The sequence below is a fragment of the Moschus berezovskii genome, chromosome 9 (genome assembly GCF_049115385.1).
Source record: "Moschus berezovskii isolate FMDL1 chromosome 9, NW_MosBer_1.0, whole genome shotgun sequence".
Classification (NCBI taxonomy): domain Eukaryota; kingdom Metazoa; phylum Chordata; class Mammalia; order Artiodactyla; family Moschidae; genus Moschus; species Moschus berezovskii.
In genome coordinates this window covers 96,282,208-96,297,279 of record NC_142468.1, presented here as the reverse complement: position 1 = coordinate 96,297,279, position 15,072 = coordinate 96,282,208, and the positions used below count along the sequence as shown (strand labels likewise).

The 15,072-nt window shown below is 48.3% G+C and overlaps 2 protein-coding genes across 9 annotated transcripts; one reads left to right on the top strand and one right to left on the bottom strand.

Annotated features, from left to right (window-relative positions):
• Nucleotides 1-74: 74 nt before the first annotated feature.
• Nucleotides 75-5,331, bottom strand: TM9SF1 (transmembrane 9 superfamily member 1). Of its 3 annotated transcripts, none has more exons than XM_055437420.2 (6): nt 5,193-5,331; nt 4,314-4,672; nt 2,963-3,584; nt 2,495-2,680; nt 1,304-1,577; nt 75-733 (listed from the first exon to the last, which is right to left on the bottom strand). In XM_055437420.2, exons 2-6 carry the CDS (start codon nt 4,653-4,655, stop codon nt 340-342), a joined length of 1,818 nt encoding a protein of 605 aa, XP_055293395.1. In that variant the 5' UTR covers nt 4,656-4,672; nt 5,193-5,331; the 3' UTR covers nt 75-339. The 3 variants fall into 3 exon arrangements, with proteins under 3 accessions (XP_055293395.1, XP_055293392.1, XP_055293393.1); XM_055437417.2 differs by lacking the exon at nt 5,193-5,331 and adding an exon at nt 4,974-5,112 and having other exon boundaries at nt 4,314-4,687; XM_055437418.2 differs by lacking the exon at nt 5,193-5,331 and adding an exon at nt 4,974-5,112.
• A 534-nt stretch (nt 5,332-5,865) lies between these two features.
• On the top strand, nt 5,866-14,252 carry TSSK4 (testis specific serine kinase 4). 6 transcript variants are annotated; one of them, XM_055437426.2, is made up of 5 exons: nt 5,866-6,005; nt 10,214-10,474; nt 12,628-12,842; nt 13,247-13,610; nt 14,029-14,252. In XM_055437426.2, exons 2-5 carry the CDS (start codon nt 10,412-10,414, stop codon nt 14,209-14,211), a joined length of 825 nt encoding a protein of 274 aa, XP_055293401.1. In that variant the 5' UTR covers nt 5,866-6,005; nt 10,214-10,411; the 3' UTR covers nt 14,212-14,252. The 6 variants fall into 6 exon arrangements, 4 of the variants coding, with proteins under 4 accessions (XP_055293401.1, XP_055293400.1, XP_055293403.1 ...); XM_055437425.2 differs by having other exon boundaries at nt 13,229-13,610; XM_055437428.2 differs by lacking the exons at nt 5,866-6,005; nt 10,214-10,474 and adding an exon at nt 10,482-12,311.
• Nucleotides 14,253-15,072: the final 820 nt, after the last annotated feature.

The following is a 15,072-nucleotide window of genomic DNA, read 5'->3' as shown; positions in this document are numbered from 1 at the left end:
TTCGCGGCCGACCCGGCTTCCTGGGGGACATTGCCCTTAACGGCAGGGCATGAGTTCCTACATCCAGACCAAACCTTTTTCTTAATAAATTTTATTTTGGTATTGTAAAATCAGGCCCAAAACTAAAAGCAACTTAAAAAATTCAAATATATACTCCTTATAATAATAGAGATTTATAATTTCCAGGCCCTCTCTGGTGACGGGAGACCCAAAGGGCAAAGGGGAAGGCAACAAAACCACCACACAAGTCAGTCACTCAATCGAAGAGATGTTGGTAAGAGACCAATGAATGGGGCCAGCATGAAGAAAGGGAAAGAGCAATAGTTTTGCCACCAAAACTCAGTCCATCTTGAGATTAACATAGATATAACGGATGAACTTTAGGGAAGAAAAAAAGGAGATGGTGCCCAGCATGAGGAAGAAGACGTATCCAGTGAGTAAGGAGTAGCCAAAGAACTCTACTGTCTGTACCGTCCCTGACATGTTGGAGCGACGGGCATAGTAGAAAACCGAGTAGAGGAAGATGAAGAGCCCAGTGGAGCCAACACTCAGCACAGATCGCCACCACCAGCGGTAATCCTCCCCAGACAACTGGAAGTAGGTGAGTGCGATGGAGATGCAAGCCCCCACGCTCAACAGGATGGCGAAGACGAAGAAGAGGATGCCGTACAAAGTGTACTGCTCCCGACCCCATACTGTGGCAAAGATGTAGTACAGCTCCACAGAGATGGCACTGTGAAGAGAAGAGACAGTATACAGCATTTAAAGGACTGCGTGCATTGCCAGCACAGCGGCCAGGCCAAAATGCATCCACCACCCCTCCGTGATACTGGGTCACTGTGGAAAGTGGGCCCTCTCCACTTCCTGCCCTGGAGTTCCTGGCTTGATGGGGATTGTTTTTAACCTATGATTAGCTGCTCTCATTTCAAGAACATCTTTGGTAGGTTGAGAGCAGAGATTTTTGTCTGTTCTGTTTTGCACTGTATCTTCCTGGCATGAAAAGGTATTCAACAAATTGAATGAGTAATCAAATGGGTTTTAAGCCCCACGTGGTGTCACTAAGGTCAGAAACTAGGAAGACAGTGAAAGGAGCAATGTCTCTGGAGAGCTTTTCAGATTAGACACCCTCATATTTGAACTGATTGTCCTGCTTGGAGAAAGGAAGAACCACTTAGTGATCTCTTAATGGTACAGCTGAACTAGGGACCATCAATGACACTGGGTTAGGGTACTGGTGAGTAGGGAAGGGGAAAGTTAAGGTCAGGATCCTGAGAGTGATGGCCACAGAATAAAGGGAGGATACCTGAAAGGTAGGAAGCCACCAACAGTCATGTGGATGAACGTAGACTTGTACCAGGGCTGGGGTGGGATTTCCCGGGCGATGTTCTTGGTGCGACAAGGTGCATCAAAGGGGCTAGCGTTGTTCTTCCCGAAGATGCCTCCAATGACAGTGAGGGGAAAGCCCACCAGCAGCCAAACCGTTAGAAGCAGCAGGATGGTAGTGGCTGGCAGAGCCTGTGTTGAACCATTGGCCCAATGCACGGAGTTCACCACACTCCACGTCAGGAAGAAAGGCACTGCAGGGATGGGCCCCCAGAGGGAGGGTCAGCACTAGGAGCTACATCCCTGGGAGGACCAATCAGACTGGACCTAAAGGGGTAAGGAGTGAAATATCCTGCTCCCAGGCTGACTCCACCCTTTCATGTCTTGTTCTTTGTTCCCTGGCTTACCAACACTTCCTCCCCTACCTATTATCATTAAGGATCAGGGCAAGCCCTGTTACATGATGATCTAAGAATGACACAAATCCACCTGCCTCCAAGGACTTGTCCTGCCATGGCACTGGTTGACTCCTAGTATGAGACATTCCTTTGAATTAAGGTTCTGTTTTCAGAAAGCCTTGGTTCAAATGTAAATGTGATGGAACAGAAATCAGACACTTGAATTGGAAACACAAAAGGTTCAGAATGCAAATTACTGTCTTTGAAAGGACAAGTTGGCTTGAAAGGCTGGAGTGGGGTAGTCCCCTTCCAAATTAAAAAAGCTTAGGGAAAAAGAAAGGGAGTATCAAAATATAAATTTGAGAATGTTATCTCAGTGGAATGGTTGAGAATACAGGCTCTAGAATTTGATTGCCTAGTTATGAAACCTGATTCACTGCTTTTTAGAAGTATAATCTCAGGCAAGTTACTCAACCAGCCTTAAGCTCAAGTTCCTCATCTGTAAAATGGGAACAACAGTACCACCTTCATAAAGTCAGTAATGAGGATTAAAGGAGATGAAGGCATATCAAGTGCTTATCATGCTGCTTAGAACATTTTAAGGGCTTAGTCATTTTTAACTATGGAAAAAATGCATTTTTGTCTTTTGAATGTTTTTTTTTAGTGTTTCTTTTGCCTATTTTCATTCCCTTAAAGCCTTACTTGGACTCTCTCAGGTTCCACAATGTGTTCTAAGTTCCTAAATTGGCCCACCAGGACACAGGCAGTCATACCAGAGAAGAGACTGGTGGTGAGAATGATGTTCCACACCCAGCGCTCGCCTCCAATCTGCCGGTAGAAGTGGCTGGACACGTAGCCAGAGATGCAGCAGGTCAGGGCATACAACAAGATGGCTGCTGAATTAATAGCCCCGTGACGGTGCACGTTGAACATGCCCAACAGCGCCATGACAATAATGCCTGCAGGGTGGTAGTGGAAAGCCTGTGTTAGATCTGACTTATGCCACTTCAGAGGGATCAGCCAGCCCCCTTTCTCCCAGACCCAGGCCTTCCAATATCCCTCAGTTCTGTTGTCCAGAAAACCCACAACAGAATATATGCATCCTTACTAGAGCCATTCCATCCCTTAGGTCTGCCCCTCACCTTGGACAGAAAAGAAGATCTGCAGATCTTTTTCTGAACAAACCACCTACTTAGTGCTACCCCTTGAGAGAAATCCCTGATTAATTCTTATCACCTCACCAGTGCCAAGGGCCAGGAACTGGGCACCCACACCAAGCACAGCACAGAGCAGACCACGGTATGGAGGGAAGCGGAAGACATCCGTATGGATAATTTTCCAGCCATTGTCACTTTGGTCAAAGTCATCACCAGAACCTGCAGAGGTTGTCTCTTCATCCAAGTTGTACCGAGCCAGGTCATTTCGAAGCACACGCATGAGAATAACAGCCACAAAACCCACCAGTAAAAACACAAGCACCATGGAATTGATGATGGACAACCAATGGATTTCCAGTGTTCGGGGAAAGAAACCGCCATCATCACCACGGCGCCTGTCACTCCGACGCTCAACTGATGTCTCAGACCAGTGCACGCTGTAGGTGTGAGTGAGGCCTAGGAACTCATCAGGTCGTAGCCCATCTAAACTGTGCGGCTTGACATCCCGCACTGAGACATTGGCAAATATAATTCGATCTCCATGGAATTCTAGGTGGAAGTCCAAATGGGTCCAGAGTCCTATCTTGTGGCTGTGAGGCAGGAAGCCACTCTCCTCCATGTAGCCCACAAAGCCACGGATTGGCAAGTCGTCCACCACAAATTCAAAGTAATATAGTTCCTCAATGGCCTGGCGTAGCTGTTCCACCTACAGAGAGCAAGTCAGGAGTCAGACAAGGCCTCCCCAAGCAATGGATTAGAGCAGGATTTCAGCCTCAGCACTAATGACATTTTGGGCTAGATGATTCTTTGTTGTTGGGGGGCTATGCATTGTAAGATGCTCCATCCCTGGCTTCTTACTAAACATCAGCAGCATCCCCCAATCGTGACAATCAAAAATATCTCCAGACATTGTCAAATGTCCCTTGAGAGACAAAAACCCACTCCTGAGAGCCACTGGATTAGCCACTGTGATTCTCCTAAATGAACAAGTATGATTTGTCAGGATGAAGGCCTAGAAGGAGAGGGAGAAGGTGTGGGAAAGCCTGGAGTAGACCAAGGGAAAAAGCCCCAAGATAGGAATTGCTGAAGAAAAAAGCATGACAGGAAAAATAGAGTATAAAGGAGCCAGTTAAAATAGCTGAGACGCAGGAATGGAAAAAAATGACTACATAGGAGTTGGGACCTTATGACCAACAGAGGAGTTTCGAGTCAGGAGCCCTGGGCTCTCATATCAACTCTGCAATCCACCATCTATGTAGTCTCAGAAAAAGTTACTTTTGAGCAAAGATGTTTCTGTATCAACCAACTGTCCTGCCTGTCACATAAAGTTGTAGTTAGAATAAAATCGGATCATTTCCATAAAGGTGCTTTGAAAACCATAAACTCAAGGTCCTGGGAGGGTGGGCTGAGTCCCAGTCACTGTGGAGAGGCTGACCTGTGCGGAACTGAGCTGCATGTGGCACAGAACTCTCTTCTCCACATTCTCCCGAAAGCGGATCTCGTACAGAGACTCTGCCATTCGGTCCCCATCCAGCACTTCGCCCAGGCTAAGGCTTTTGTGGCGTATCTTCTCAGGGCAGCAGACTGGAAGCTGATAGTAGTGGTAAGTCTCCTGAGGATTATGGTAAGGTCCCACTTTGTTGACATACAGAATGACGGGGTCGCCGGCCTTGTAGTGTGTCACACCTTCCACCCCTGGCTCACGGCCTGTGAGCAGCAGCAGCAGGAGCGGCCACCATCGGCAGCTCCAACTTCGAGGGTGCCCTAGGAATGTCATCCTTAAGGCAGCGGAACCTGTTTGAGGGAGTCCTGCAGTTATGGGAACCAGGGATCAAATGACGCCCCAGGTCAGGTTCTTCGAGCTGAAGCCAATGGCTCCAATTCCTCCCCTTGGCCTTTCCTCCCATCCCTTAGGAGGTCACCACCCCCCGACCCCACCGCCACACCACACCAAGTCTCTCTAGCCCGACCACTAGGTTCCGCCTCTGCTCTTGTAGTCCTCTGAACCTGCGGTACCCCCTCCAGCAGCCCGCCTGCCTGGGACCGCCCCGCGAGCCCCAGCCCATTTCCATGGCAACGCCACGCGGCCCCGCACCTCCGGCACCTTCCCGCTGTAGCCCCGGGGTGAAGGGCTGGCCGAGGCGGCCTCTGCGGCCCCGTAGCCGCTCTTGCGCTCCAGCCGGGGTCTCCCCCAGAGCGGCGCGCTAGCGGGGGGCTTGGAGAGGGCTTGACGGCCGACCTCCACGGGGCTGGCCGCCGCGGTGCCTGATCACAGCGGCTGCGGCCGCCCCGCGAAACGTGGCGCTCGGCTCACCTCAGTGCTGCCGGAGGAACTTTCTACGGCTGGAGGCTCGGCCCACCTCTGCAGACCCAGCGACTCTCCGCTAGTGCGTCGCCCGGCGCGGGGCCCTCCCGGCAATCGAAAGGGCAGCTCGAGACACGTCAATCTTACCCTTCCGCCTTCGCCCGCAGGGACCTCAGTCCCGCGGAAAGCTCCTTTTCCGGAGCTTGGAGGGAGCCACGCCCCCCGGCTGAAGCTGCTGCTGCACTCTCCTGTCTCCCCCGGAGGGGTTGCGGTTGAGACCTTGCTACGAGGACACAAACACGTTTTTTTGGATAAGAGTCGCCGACAGTCCGGTCCCCTGTCCTCGGGAAGTTTGGGGTTGGACGCCTAAGAGCAGTGCCCGCCGCTCGCGCCGAGTGACCGTCCGGATCCCGGGGGCGGCTAGCCCACGCCTAGTGGATGCCCGAAGCGTTTGCCGGCTGAACCAGTGGTACTCGCCGCTGAGTGCTCAGGCCGAGTCGCGAGAGGCGGTTCAAGGTTCCCACCGAGGACGAGGATGAGGCTTTGGGCGTTGCTGTGCTAGGACAGCGGTGACACAGCCCGTACAACGGCCCTAGAGTCGGATCTCACGTCACGGCTGCTCTGCCAACAGTCATAAATGGTCTGTCGCCAAAAACCAAATACGTAAATAAAAGTATCTTCCCGAGGCTGTACTGGAGGCCTCCTTGACTGTATAGTGACCGTCCTGTGTCCGACGATAGGCAGGCCTGGGCCAGAGGCTGCAAAGAGATCGGGTTTTTTACCCCGTGAGTTGGGCAGCCTGACGCTTATTATTAATTGCAGGTAAAGATCTTAACATGCCTTGATCTCTGTTCTTATTTTTATTTACCTGTGTGTATGTGTTTGTTGTCGTTTAGTCGTTCAGTCGTGTATGACTCTTTGCTTACCCAGGAACTGCAGCACACCAGGCTTCCCTGTCCTTCACCGTCTACCGGAACTTGCTTAAACTCATGTCCATTGAGTCGGTGATGCCATTCAACCATCTCATCCTCTGTCATCCCCTTCTCCTGCCTTCAATCTTTTCCAGCATCAGGGTCTTTTCAAATGAGTCAGCTCTGCACATCAGGTGGCCAAAGTATTGGAGCTTCAGCTTCAGCATCAGCCCTTCCAAAGAATATTCAGGACTGATTTCCTTTAGGATTGACTGAATTGATCTCCTTGCAGTCCAAGGGACTCTCTAGAGTCTTCTCCAACACCACAGTTCAAAAGCATCAATTCTTCCGCACTCAGCCTTCTTTATAGTCCAACTCTCACATCCATACATGACTACTGGAAAAACCATAGCTTTAACTAGACGGGCCTTTGTCGGCAAACTAATGTCTCTGCTTTTTATTATGCTGTCTAGGTTGGTCATAACTTTTCTTCCAAGGAGCAAGCATCTGTTAATTTCATGGCTGCAGTCACCATCTGTAGTGATTTGGGAGCCCAAGAAAATAAAGTCTGTCACTGTTCCCTTGTTTCCCCATCTGTTTGCCATGAAGTGATGGGACTGGATGCCATGATCTTAGTTTTCTGAATGTTGAGTTTTAAGCCAGCTTTTTCATTCTCTTCTTTCACCTTCATCAAGAGGCTTTTTAGTTCCTCTTCGCTTTGTGCCATAAGGGTGGTGTCATCTGCATATCTGAGGTTATTGGTATTTCCCCCTGCAATCTTGATTCCAGCTTGTGTTTCATTCAGCCCGGAATTTCACATGAAGTACTCTGCATATAAGGTAAATAAGCAGGGTGATAATGTACGGCTTTGATGTACTCCTTTCTCAATTTGGAACCAGTCAGTTGTTCCGTGTCCAGTTTTAACTGTTGCTTCTGACCTACATACAGACTTCTCAGGAGGCAGGTAAGGTGGTCTGGTATTCCCATCTCTTGAAGAATTTTCCACAGTTTGTTGTGATCCACACAGTCAAAGGCTTTAGCGTAGTCAATGAAGCAAGAAGTAGATGTTCTTCTGGAATTCTCTTGCTTTATCTATGACCCAGCGGATGTTGGCGATTTGATATCTGGTTCCTCTGCCTTTTCTAAATTCAGCTTGAACATCTAGAAGTTTTTGGTATGTGTTTGAGCATCTTTTAATTTTGTATTGCAGATTATTCTGGAAAAGTTTATTCTGTCAAGGGCTCTGTCATTAGGGAAGTTCCTCTGGAGATCAGAACTAGGGTCAGTGACTTTGGCCACTTGGGAACAACTTAAGGTTCCTTTTACCCGAGTAAAGTGGAAAGTGTTAAGTGACTTCTGGCTTGAGAAGTCCTTCATTTACTCCCTCCCTCCCTGCAGGAGGAGGTGAGGTTCCAGGATGTAAGGGTTGAAATTTTTAGACAGTTTTGTAATTAGGAAAGTAACTTAAGAGTGGCTTTGGAATAATCTTTTTTTTTTTTTTTTACATGACAACCACCTGGTCTCTAAACCTGGGCCTTTTTCACAGTTAACAGTCACCGCCGCCCCCCCACCCCAACATAAGATCAGTGCCACCAGGATTCCTCTGCTTTTCTCTCGCGTATCTTCCAAACTGCTTTCCATGCTGCCTTGGTGCTGGCCCTATCCCCTCAACTAAGTTGACAGCCACCTTGATTCTCTCTTGGTCATCTCTCCCCTTGTGTCTATTTTCCACACTGTTGCTGCAAGTTTTTTTTCTTTTTTTAATCTTAAAGATGTCCTATTTCCAGCAACAGTGATTCTTTTTTTAAAAAAATTTAGTATGATTTTTAAAGGTCTCTTTCCATTTAGTTATTACAGAATATTGTCTGTATTCCCCATGTTGTACATCCTTGAGCGTATCTTACATGCAGTAATTTGTATCTCCCATTCCCCCACCCCTATATTGTCCCTCTCTCCCTCCTCACTGGTAACCACTAGTTTGTTTTTTGATCTGTGAGTCTGCTTCTTTTTGTTAAATTCACTAGTTTGGGACTTCCCTGGCAGTCTAGTGGTTGAGACTCCTTGCTTCCAATGCCTGGAACGTGGTTGGGGAACTAGGATCCCACATGCCTCGAAATGCAAGCAAAAAAAAAGTAAATTCATTAGTTGGCAACAACAGTTCTTAAATCTCAGTATGCATCAAGTTCAGCTAGAAACTTATTAAAAACAGAGATACCTGGGTACCCTCCCAAGTCAGGATCTTGGGGAGGACGTTACTGGGCATCAGTATTTTTTAATAAGCTCTGATTTTGATGCATACTAAATTTTAACCATGAGTACATAGGACAGAGCAAAAAAAACAAAACTTGGCATATTAGGCCTCTCAGACCTGGATCTAAATTACTTCTCCAGGTACACTCCCCTCTGGAACCTTGTCCTGTATTTAAATTGAAATCTTGAATGTCATATTTTCTCAGGCCTGCAAGCTTGATATAGTTCCTTCTGCCTAGACTGTTGAATCCACCATTCCCTGCTTACCTGTCTTTCTTTTGAACAGTACAAATGCCACCTTCTCTATAAAGCCTTCCGTTACGTCTCCTTTCAGACTTTGTTTATAGAACTTTATCTCATTGTACTATTTCCTTAACTTCTTATGTGTCTGTCTCCCTTGCTAATTGCTAAAACTCCTCACAGAGGGATTACAATTTATCCATTTTGGTATCCTTAGCAAAGGATAAATCCTTAGCAAGCACAACCTAGCAGTGTTTTTGTATACAGTAGGCAGCTTAAGGGAAACACTGACAGACTTTATTATCTTGGGCTCCCAAATCACTACAGATGGTGACTGCAGCCATGAAATTAAAAGATGCTTGCTCCTTGGAAGAAAACCTATGACAAACCTAGATAGCCTATTAAAAAGTAGAGGCATTACTTTGCCGACAAAGGTCTATCTAGTCAAAGCTATGGTTTTCCAGTAGTCATGTATGGATGTGAGAGCTGGACCATAAAGTTGGTGCTTTTCTTTATGAAAGCTGAGCACCGAAGAATAGATTCTTTTGAACCGTGGTGTTCGAGAAGACTCTTGAGAGTTCCTTGGACAGCAAGGAGATCAAACCAGTGAATCCTAAAGGAAATCAGTCCTGAATATTCTTTGGAAGGACTGATGCTGAAGCTGAAGCTCCAATACTTTCGCCACCTCATGTGCAGAGCTGACTCATTAGAAAAGACCCTGATGCTGGAAAAGATTGAAGGCAGGAGGAGAAGGGGATGACAGAGGATGAGATGGTTGGATGGCATCACCGACTCAATGAACATGAGTTTGAGCAAGCTGTGGGAGTTGGTGCTGGACAGGGAAGCCTGGTGTGCTGCAGTCCATGGGTTCGCAAAGAGTGAGACACGGCTGAGCGACTGAGGCTTACCTGCTGTACATGATGAGAACAGAGGTGCCACCAAACTGCCTATTGAGGGGAGCAGAAGACAGGTGGGGCTGGGTGAGCCTCCTTACCATGGTGTGTCCTGGACAGCTGCTCGTTTTGATAGACTGAGGATGTAGATCTGACTCCCAACAGGACTTTCAGCCACCCTGCCAGCAGGATTGTCAATAAATGAGAATTTACCAGTAGCCAATGGCATAATCTGTTGAAAGTTTTGTTTGGAGGATGGGAGGTAAAAGAAATTTGATTCTTCCCTTGTTATTCCTTGTGTGCCATCCCCACTCACCCCCCCACCCCCATCTTAAATCCAGATCACCTCTCTTCCTCTGTCTTTTTCACAGAGACCTGCAACCCCTCCCCCTGCCCTTTGGCCTTTTTCTCGCTTGTCTTCCTTCCCATGCAGCTTAGGTCTTTGGCCACATTCTTGCCTGAGTTCTTGATGCCTCTCTCCCGTTCACTGCAGCCGCCAAGTGAAATCATAATCTTGGGTCAATTTGTCTGGTAATGTTCAAGCACCAATATCCAGGATGCTAAAAGAATCTTAACACTATACTGTGTTAAGATTGTATGTCCATAAGCTGGGTTTTCCAATCTCAGTTGGACCCTCAGTGCTGCCCAATAATGTTCATTTTCCCAGTCAGCTCTCTCCCGTTCTCCACAAGCCTTTCTTCTCAGATCTTTGACTTCATACCCCTTCTCTCCTCAGTTGACCTTCCTTACAGCCTAGCGGGAGATGCCAGCAAGAAAAATAACAGACACTACATTAGAGAAGTATTGGAGCTGTGGGAGCACTCAGCAGGGAGGGACATCTGATTTGGATCTGAGCAGTCAGTAAAGGCTTCCTTAAAACAGCACATCAGCTAAGCCCTGAAGAGAGTCACAGTCTGCCAGAACAGAGGGAACAATGAAGGAAAAGCAGTTGTTTGGCTGGAGCATTGCATGTATGTTACAACAGAAAATTGGAGAGGTAAGTGGGGTCAAATCTGAAGTCACATAAAAGAATTTCAACTTGATCCTAAGGAGAATGGGGAGGCACTGAATTGTTGTGGGAACAAAAATCAGATTTATTCCCTGGATTTCAGGGTGAACACACTGAGGGGAGAGGAGCAGAAGGCGTGCTGGAGTCATCAGTGAAGAAATGAGGGGTCTTGATGAGATCCTTAGGAAGGATGTAAAGGTCAGAGGAAATAAGGCTTCTAACAGAACCTTATTTCTATTAGGAATAGAGGGAGAAATAGCAGAAATAAGGTTCTGTTACAGGGATGGATGGTGGGAGAGGCTCCAGTGGATCCTGGGGAATGGCTAGCTGGATGTAAGGAAAACTAGAGTCCAGGGTCATGGAAGGCAAGATAAGGGTGCATTTCAAAGTTAAGAGGCATCTCCATCCCCACCCCATACATCCGAGTGATCCTTGTACCTGTCTTTATTCATATAAAGGTATGGAAGTGATGTTTTTTGATTTTGGAGCCTAGGCCTCAATTGGTCATGCAGCTTCTGATTTTTTTTTTCTTTTTTCACTTGGAATTCAGTGCAAACTATGTAAGGCAACTTGAGCTAGTCTACTGAGTAATGACATGATATGCATAGCTCAGTTGGTAAAGAATCTGCCTGCAATGCAGGAGACCCCAGTTCGATTCCTGGGTTGGGGAGATCCCTGGAGAAGGGATAGTCTACCCACTCCAGTATTCTTGGGCTTCCCTTGTGGCTCAGCTGGTAAAGAATCTGCCAGCAATGCGGGAGACCTGGGTTCAATCCCTGGGTTGGGAAGATCCCCTGGAGAAGGGAAAGGCTACCCACTCCAGTATCCTGGCCTGGAGAATTCCATGGACTGTATAGTCCATGGGGTCACAAAGACTAGGGCACGACTGAGCAACTTTTACTTCACTTCAGTTATGCAGAAACAAACCAGCCTAGCTGAGATGATGTCACCAGATGAACTACCCGTGTGAGTCCAGCTCAATCTGTTAAAAAAAAAAAGCCACCCCAAGAAAAAGAATATTTTAGATTCCTTAGAACATGCTCTACAATACCTTACCATTCTCTGTAATATTCTCACACTCAGGTGTTTCTCATGCTGGATTATAAACACTAGTAGCATAGGGTCTCTATTGGTCTTACTGGTAATTTTCTTCCATGAAGCAACACACTGCCTGGCACATAGCAGGTACTCAATAAACATGACTGGTTGAAAGGACCAGATCCATGGAATGAGTCTCACCAGATTACAAAGGGATAATTTCCAGCAATGAAACTGCATTTTCTCTCAAGCCTTGTGGCCAGTGGTGGATAGAAGGTGAATTATGATGTGTGCAGAACATGGGACCTTGGGGAGTTCCGTAACCAAGAGGAGAGAGAAGTAACAACAGCCAGTGTAGACAAAAAGAACTGCTTCTCCCTTCCCCCTCCAAGTTCCTAGTGGAGAGCTGAGCCCAGCATCCCAGACTTGTGTGACTGCATAGGCAAGCTTTTGGAGACTTTAACTTCACTTTGGTACCCTAGCCTACAGCAGCTTAAGGTGTTGGCTTTCTAGGCAGACAGGAGGCTTTTAAGTAGCAAAGCTCCCTGCACTCAGCAAGCCCAACACCATGGGGAAGGGAGACGTGGAAGCACCACCCACCTCGGCCTACCGCTCTGTCATGGAGGAGTATGGTTACGAAGTGGGCAAAGTCATTGGCAATGGCTCCTATGGGACAGTGTATGAGGCTTACTATACAAAGCAGAAGGTCATGGTGGCCATCAAGATCATCTCGAAGAAGAAGGCCTCTGAGGACTATCTTAACAAGTTCCTGCCCCGTGAGATACAGGTTGGAAAGGGGTCTAGGAGAGGGAACTGATACCAGGCTACTTAATGGTTTTCAAAAGGGGTACGGTTAGGAAGGGGTGGAGCCAGAAACCACGAAACCACAACTGACTCACTAGGCAGCTAGGAAAATTTAAGTTTCTTTCCACCTCACCTTCAGACCCTCCAAAAATAAAAGTACAAAACATAGGGTTTGTCCATAGGCCACCAGCCCCCTGGGGTTTGATTCTGTTGCAGAGTTCTAAAAAGGCAGCAGTGGGAGAGGAGGGCTGGAGCACAGCTCCCTGCCTGGGTTTGATGGGTCCCTCTTCTGGAGCCAGGTGATGAAGGTCCTGCGGCACAAGTATCTCATCAACTTCTATCAGGCCATCGAGACCACGTCCCGGGTCTACATCATTTTGGAGCTGGCTCAGGGTGGCGATGTTCTTGAGTGGATCCAGCACTACGGGGCCTGCTCTGAGCCCCTTGCTGGCAAGTGGTTCTCCCAGCTGACCCTGGGCATCGCCTACCTGCACAGCAAAGGCATCGTGCACCGGTGAGGGCGCAGCCACTCAGACTGGGGCCTTTGGGCTCCAGGGGGGTTTATGCACATCTACTTTCTGCCCTCTTTCCCTCACCCTCCCCTCCTTGATCTCCCTCCTGAGTATCTAGGCCCATTCATCCACTTAGCGTCTGGTCAAGAACATATATTAAGTGCCCACGGTGAGCAGAGCACTTTATGAAAAGTGATGGTAAGCTCCCAGTAATCCTTAGCTACCATCCTCTCCCTTTGGGTTCTGCTCACAACTCCCTGGCTTTCCTTCCTCTCTGCCCTGTGTCCTCATAATGGCATCTCTCTCCCTTTGCCTTTTCTCACCTCTAGCCTCTGACCCCTGGCCCTTCAGCTCCCAGTCTAATACTAAGCCCTCTCCTGACCCCCAGCCTTTCTGCTGCTGGTAGGGACTTAAAGTTGGAGAACCTGCTGCTGGACAAGCGGGAGAATGTGAAGATATCGGACTTTGGCTTCGCCAAGATGGTGCCTTCTAACCAGTCTGTGCGGAATAGCCCTTCCTACCGCCAAGTGAACTGTTTTAGCCACCTCAGCCAGACCTACTGTGGCAGCTTTGCTTATGCCTGCCCGGAGATCTTGCTAGGCTTGCCCTACAACCCCTTCCTGTCTGATACCTGGAGCATGGGCGTCATCCTCTACACTCTAGTGGTCGCCCGTCTACCCTTTGATGACACCAATCTCAAGAAGCTGCTGAAAGAGACTCAGAAGGAGGTCACGTTTCCACCTAACTATGCCATCTCCCAGGAGTGCAAGGTGCTGGCTCCCCTAGGAGGGCTGAAGCCTTGGGTGCCCCGTAGGGAGGGAATACCCAACCTAGACCTCCCAATCCTGGGGAAGGCTCCCCGCCACCAGGGCCATCTCATGCCCACTCTCTGCCCTAGAATGGCAGGGAGGGCTTAAAGGGGCAACCCCTGGGCTTGCACCGGGGATGAGTGATACGCAGGTTTTAGTCTCTGTCTCTAGGCCAGAAAGGGATTCTGCAAGGATTCCCCTCAAGATATTGGCTTTCCGAGCAAACAGGAGGCTTTTAAGGGTAAAGTCAGGACCATACTCCCTTTCACCAGAGTGGTGTGATGGGCTATCCTGCTTCTTCCTTAGGTCCAGCTGCTCATTGCCTGTGTGGCACAGTAGGGGGCCAGCTCAGCCAAGACCTCTCTCTCCCCTGCCCTAGAACCTGATCCTCCAGACGCTACGCCAAGCCACCAAGCGTGCCACCATCCTGGACATCATCAAGGATCCCTGGGTGCTGAAGTTCCAGCCTGAGCAACCCACCCATGAGATCAGGCTACTCGAGGCCATGTGCCAGCCCCCCAGCACCACTAATCGTCACCAGTCCTTGGAAATCAGTACCTGAAAGTGGTGGAGGGGGGAGGGGGGTTGAAAGAGGAGCAAAGCAGGAGGGTCTGGGGATAAAAATCTTTTATACCAAAAATAAATAAATCTAATTCTGTTTTAGTTTCATTAGCTGGAGTCACATTCTTTCCTCAGGGGACCCTTAGCAGGGAGAGGTGGAGGTTAATTGTAATTGTAAATTACAATCTAGACCAGTTAAGTCTAGATTGTAATTTACAATGTAGCTCTTCTGTGGCTCTGAAGGTGGACTGGGCATGATGGGAGGAACACCTGCTTTGGAGAAGCCTCACTATTCTGGCTGAGGACATGCTAGCTGTTGTGTATCTCCACACACTCCAAAGTAGTGGAGCAGAACTGGCTCTACCCTGGTTGCTCTGTTTGTCTATAGTCCAAAGGGACAGCATTGTTCATTCTTTTAGAAACCAGTATCAGGAGGTGGGCAATATTTTGGTTCCTTCCTCCTCCAAATGCCACCTTAACCACCACTGAAACAGTCCCGGGAATCATGGCCCCTCGTTATTGTTCCTACATGTGGAAGCGACAGTTTCAAACCAAGCCTATTCACTCTGCGTTCTGAAGAAAGCAGACCTATTTGCCCCGTTATCCATGTATTTCTCCTTTCCTATCTGTGAACGGGCTTAGTAAAAGGAATATGGGTAGTAAATCACGCGGCTCTCTTTGCAGTGGCCCAATTGGGTGAAAAGGGATGAGGGAAGACTTAGGGGCGGCTCCACATGATTCTGGGATAACACTAGACGGCAGTTTCCTTACCCTCAGCACTGGGCAACCCTAGGACAAACCAGCTTGAGAGATGGAACAGTATCTGCCTGGAACACACTAGGTTAAGATACTGGAAGCTCCA

What these genes read in the sequence shown, in the direction of transcription:
- TM9SF1 (XM_055437420.2), bottom strand. Translation starts at nt 4,655, where the DNA reads ATGACATTCCTAGGGCACCCTCGAAGTTGGAGCTGCCGATGGTGGCCG. An exon ending in GTTCCTGGCCCTTGGCACTG is followed by an intron (nt 2,681 to 2,962) that starts GTGAGGTGATAA and finishes ACCACCCTGCAG; the next exon opens with GCATTATTGTCATGGCGCTG. An exon ending in CACCACCAGTCTCTTCTCTG is followed by an intron (nt 1,578 to 2,494) that starts GTATGACTGCCT and finishes CCATCCCTGCAG; the next exon opens with TGCCTTTCTTCCTGACGTGG.
- TSSK4 (XM_088839979.1), top strand. Translation starts at nt 12,093, where the DNA reads ATGGGGAAGGGAGACGTGGAAGCACCACCCACCTCGGCCTACCGCTCT. An exon ending in TCCTGCCCCGTGAGATACAG is followed by an intron (nt 12,312 to 12,627) that starts GTTGGAAAGGGG and finishes TTCTGGAGCCAG; the next exon opens with GTGATGAAGGTCCTGCGGCA. An exon ending in AGCAAAGGCATCGTGCACCG is followed by an intron (nt 12,843 to 13,228) that starts GTGAGGGCGCAG and finishes CCTGACCCCCAG; the next exon opens with CCTTTCTGCTGCTGGTAGGG.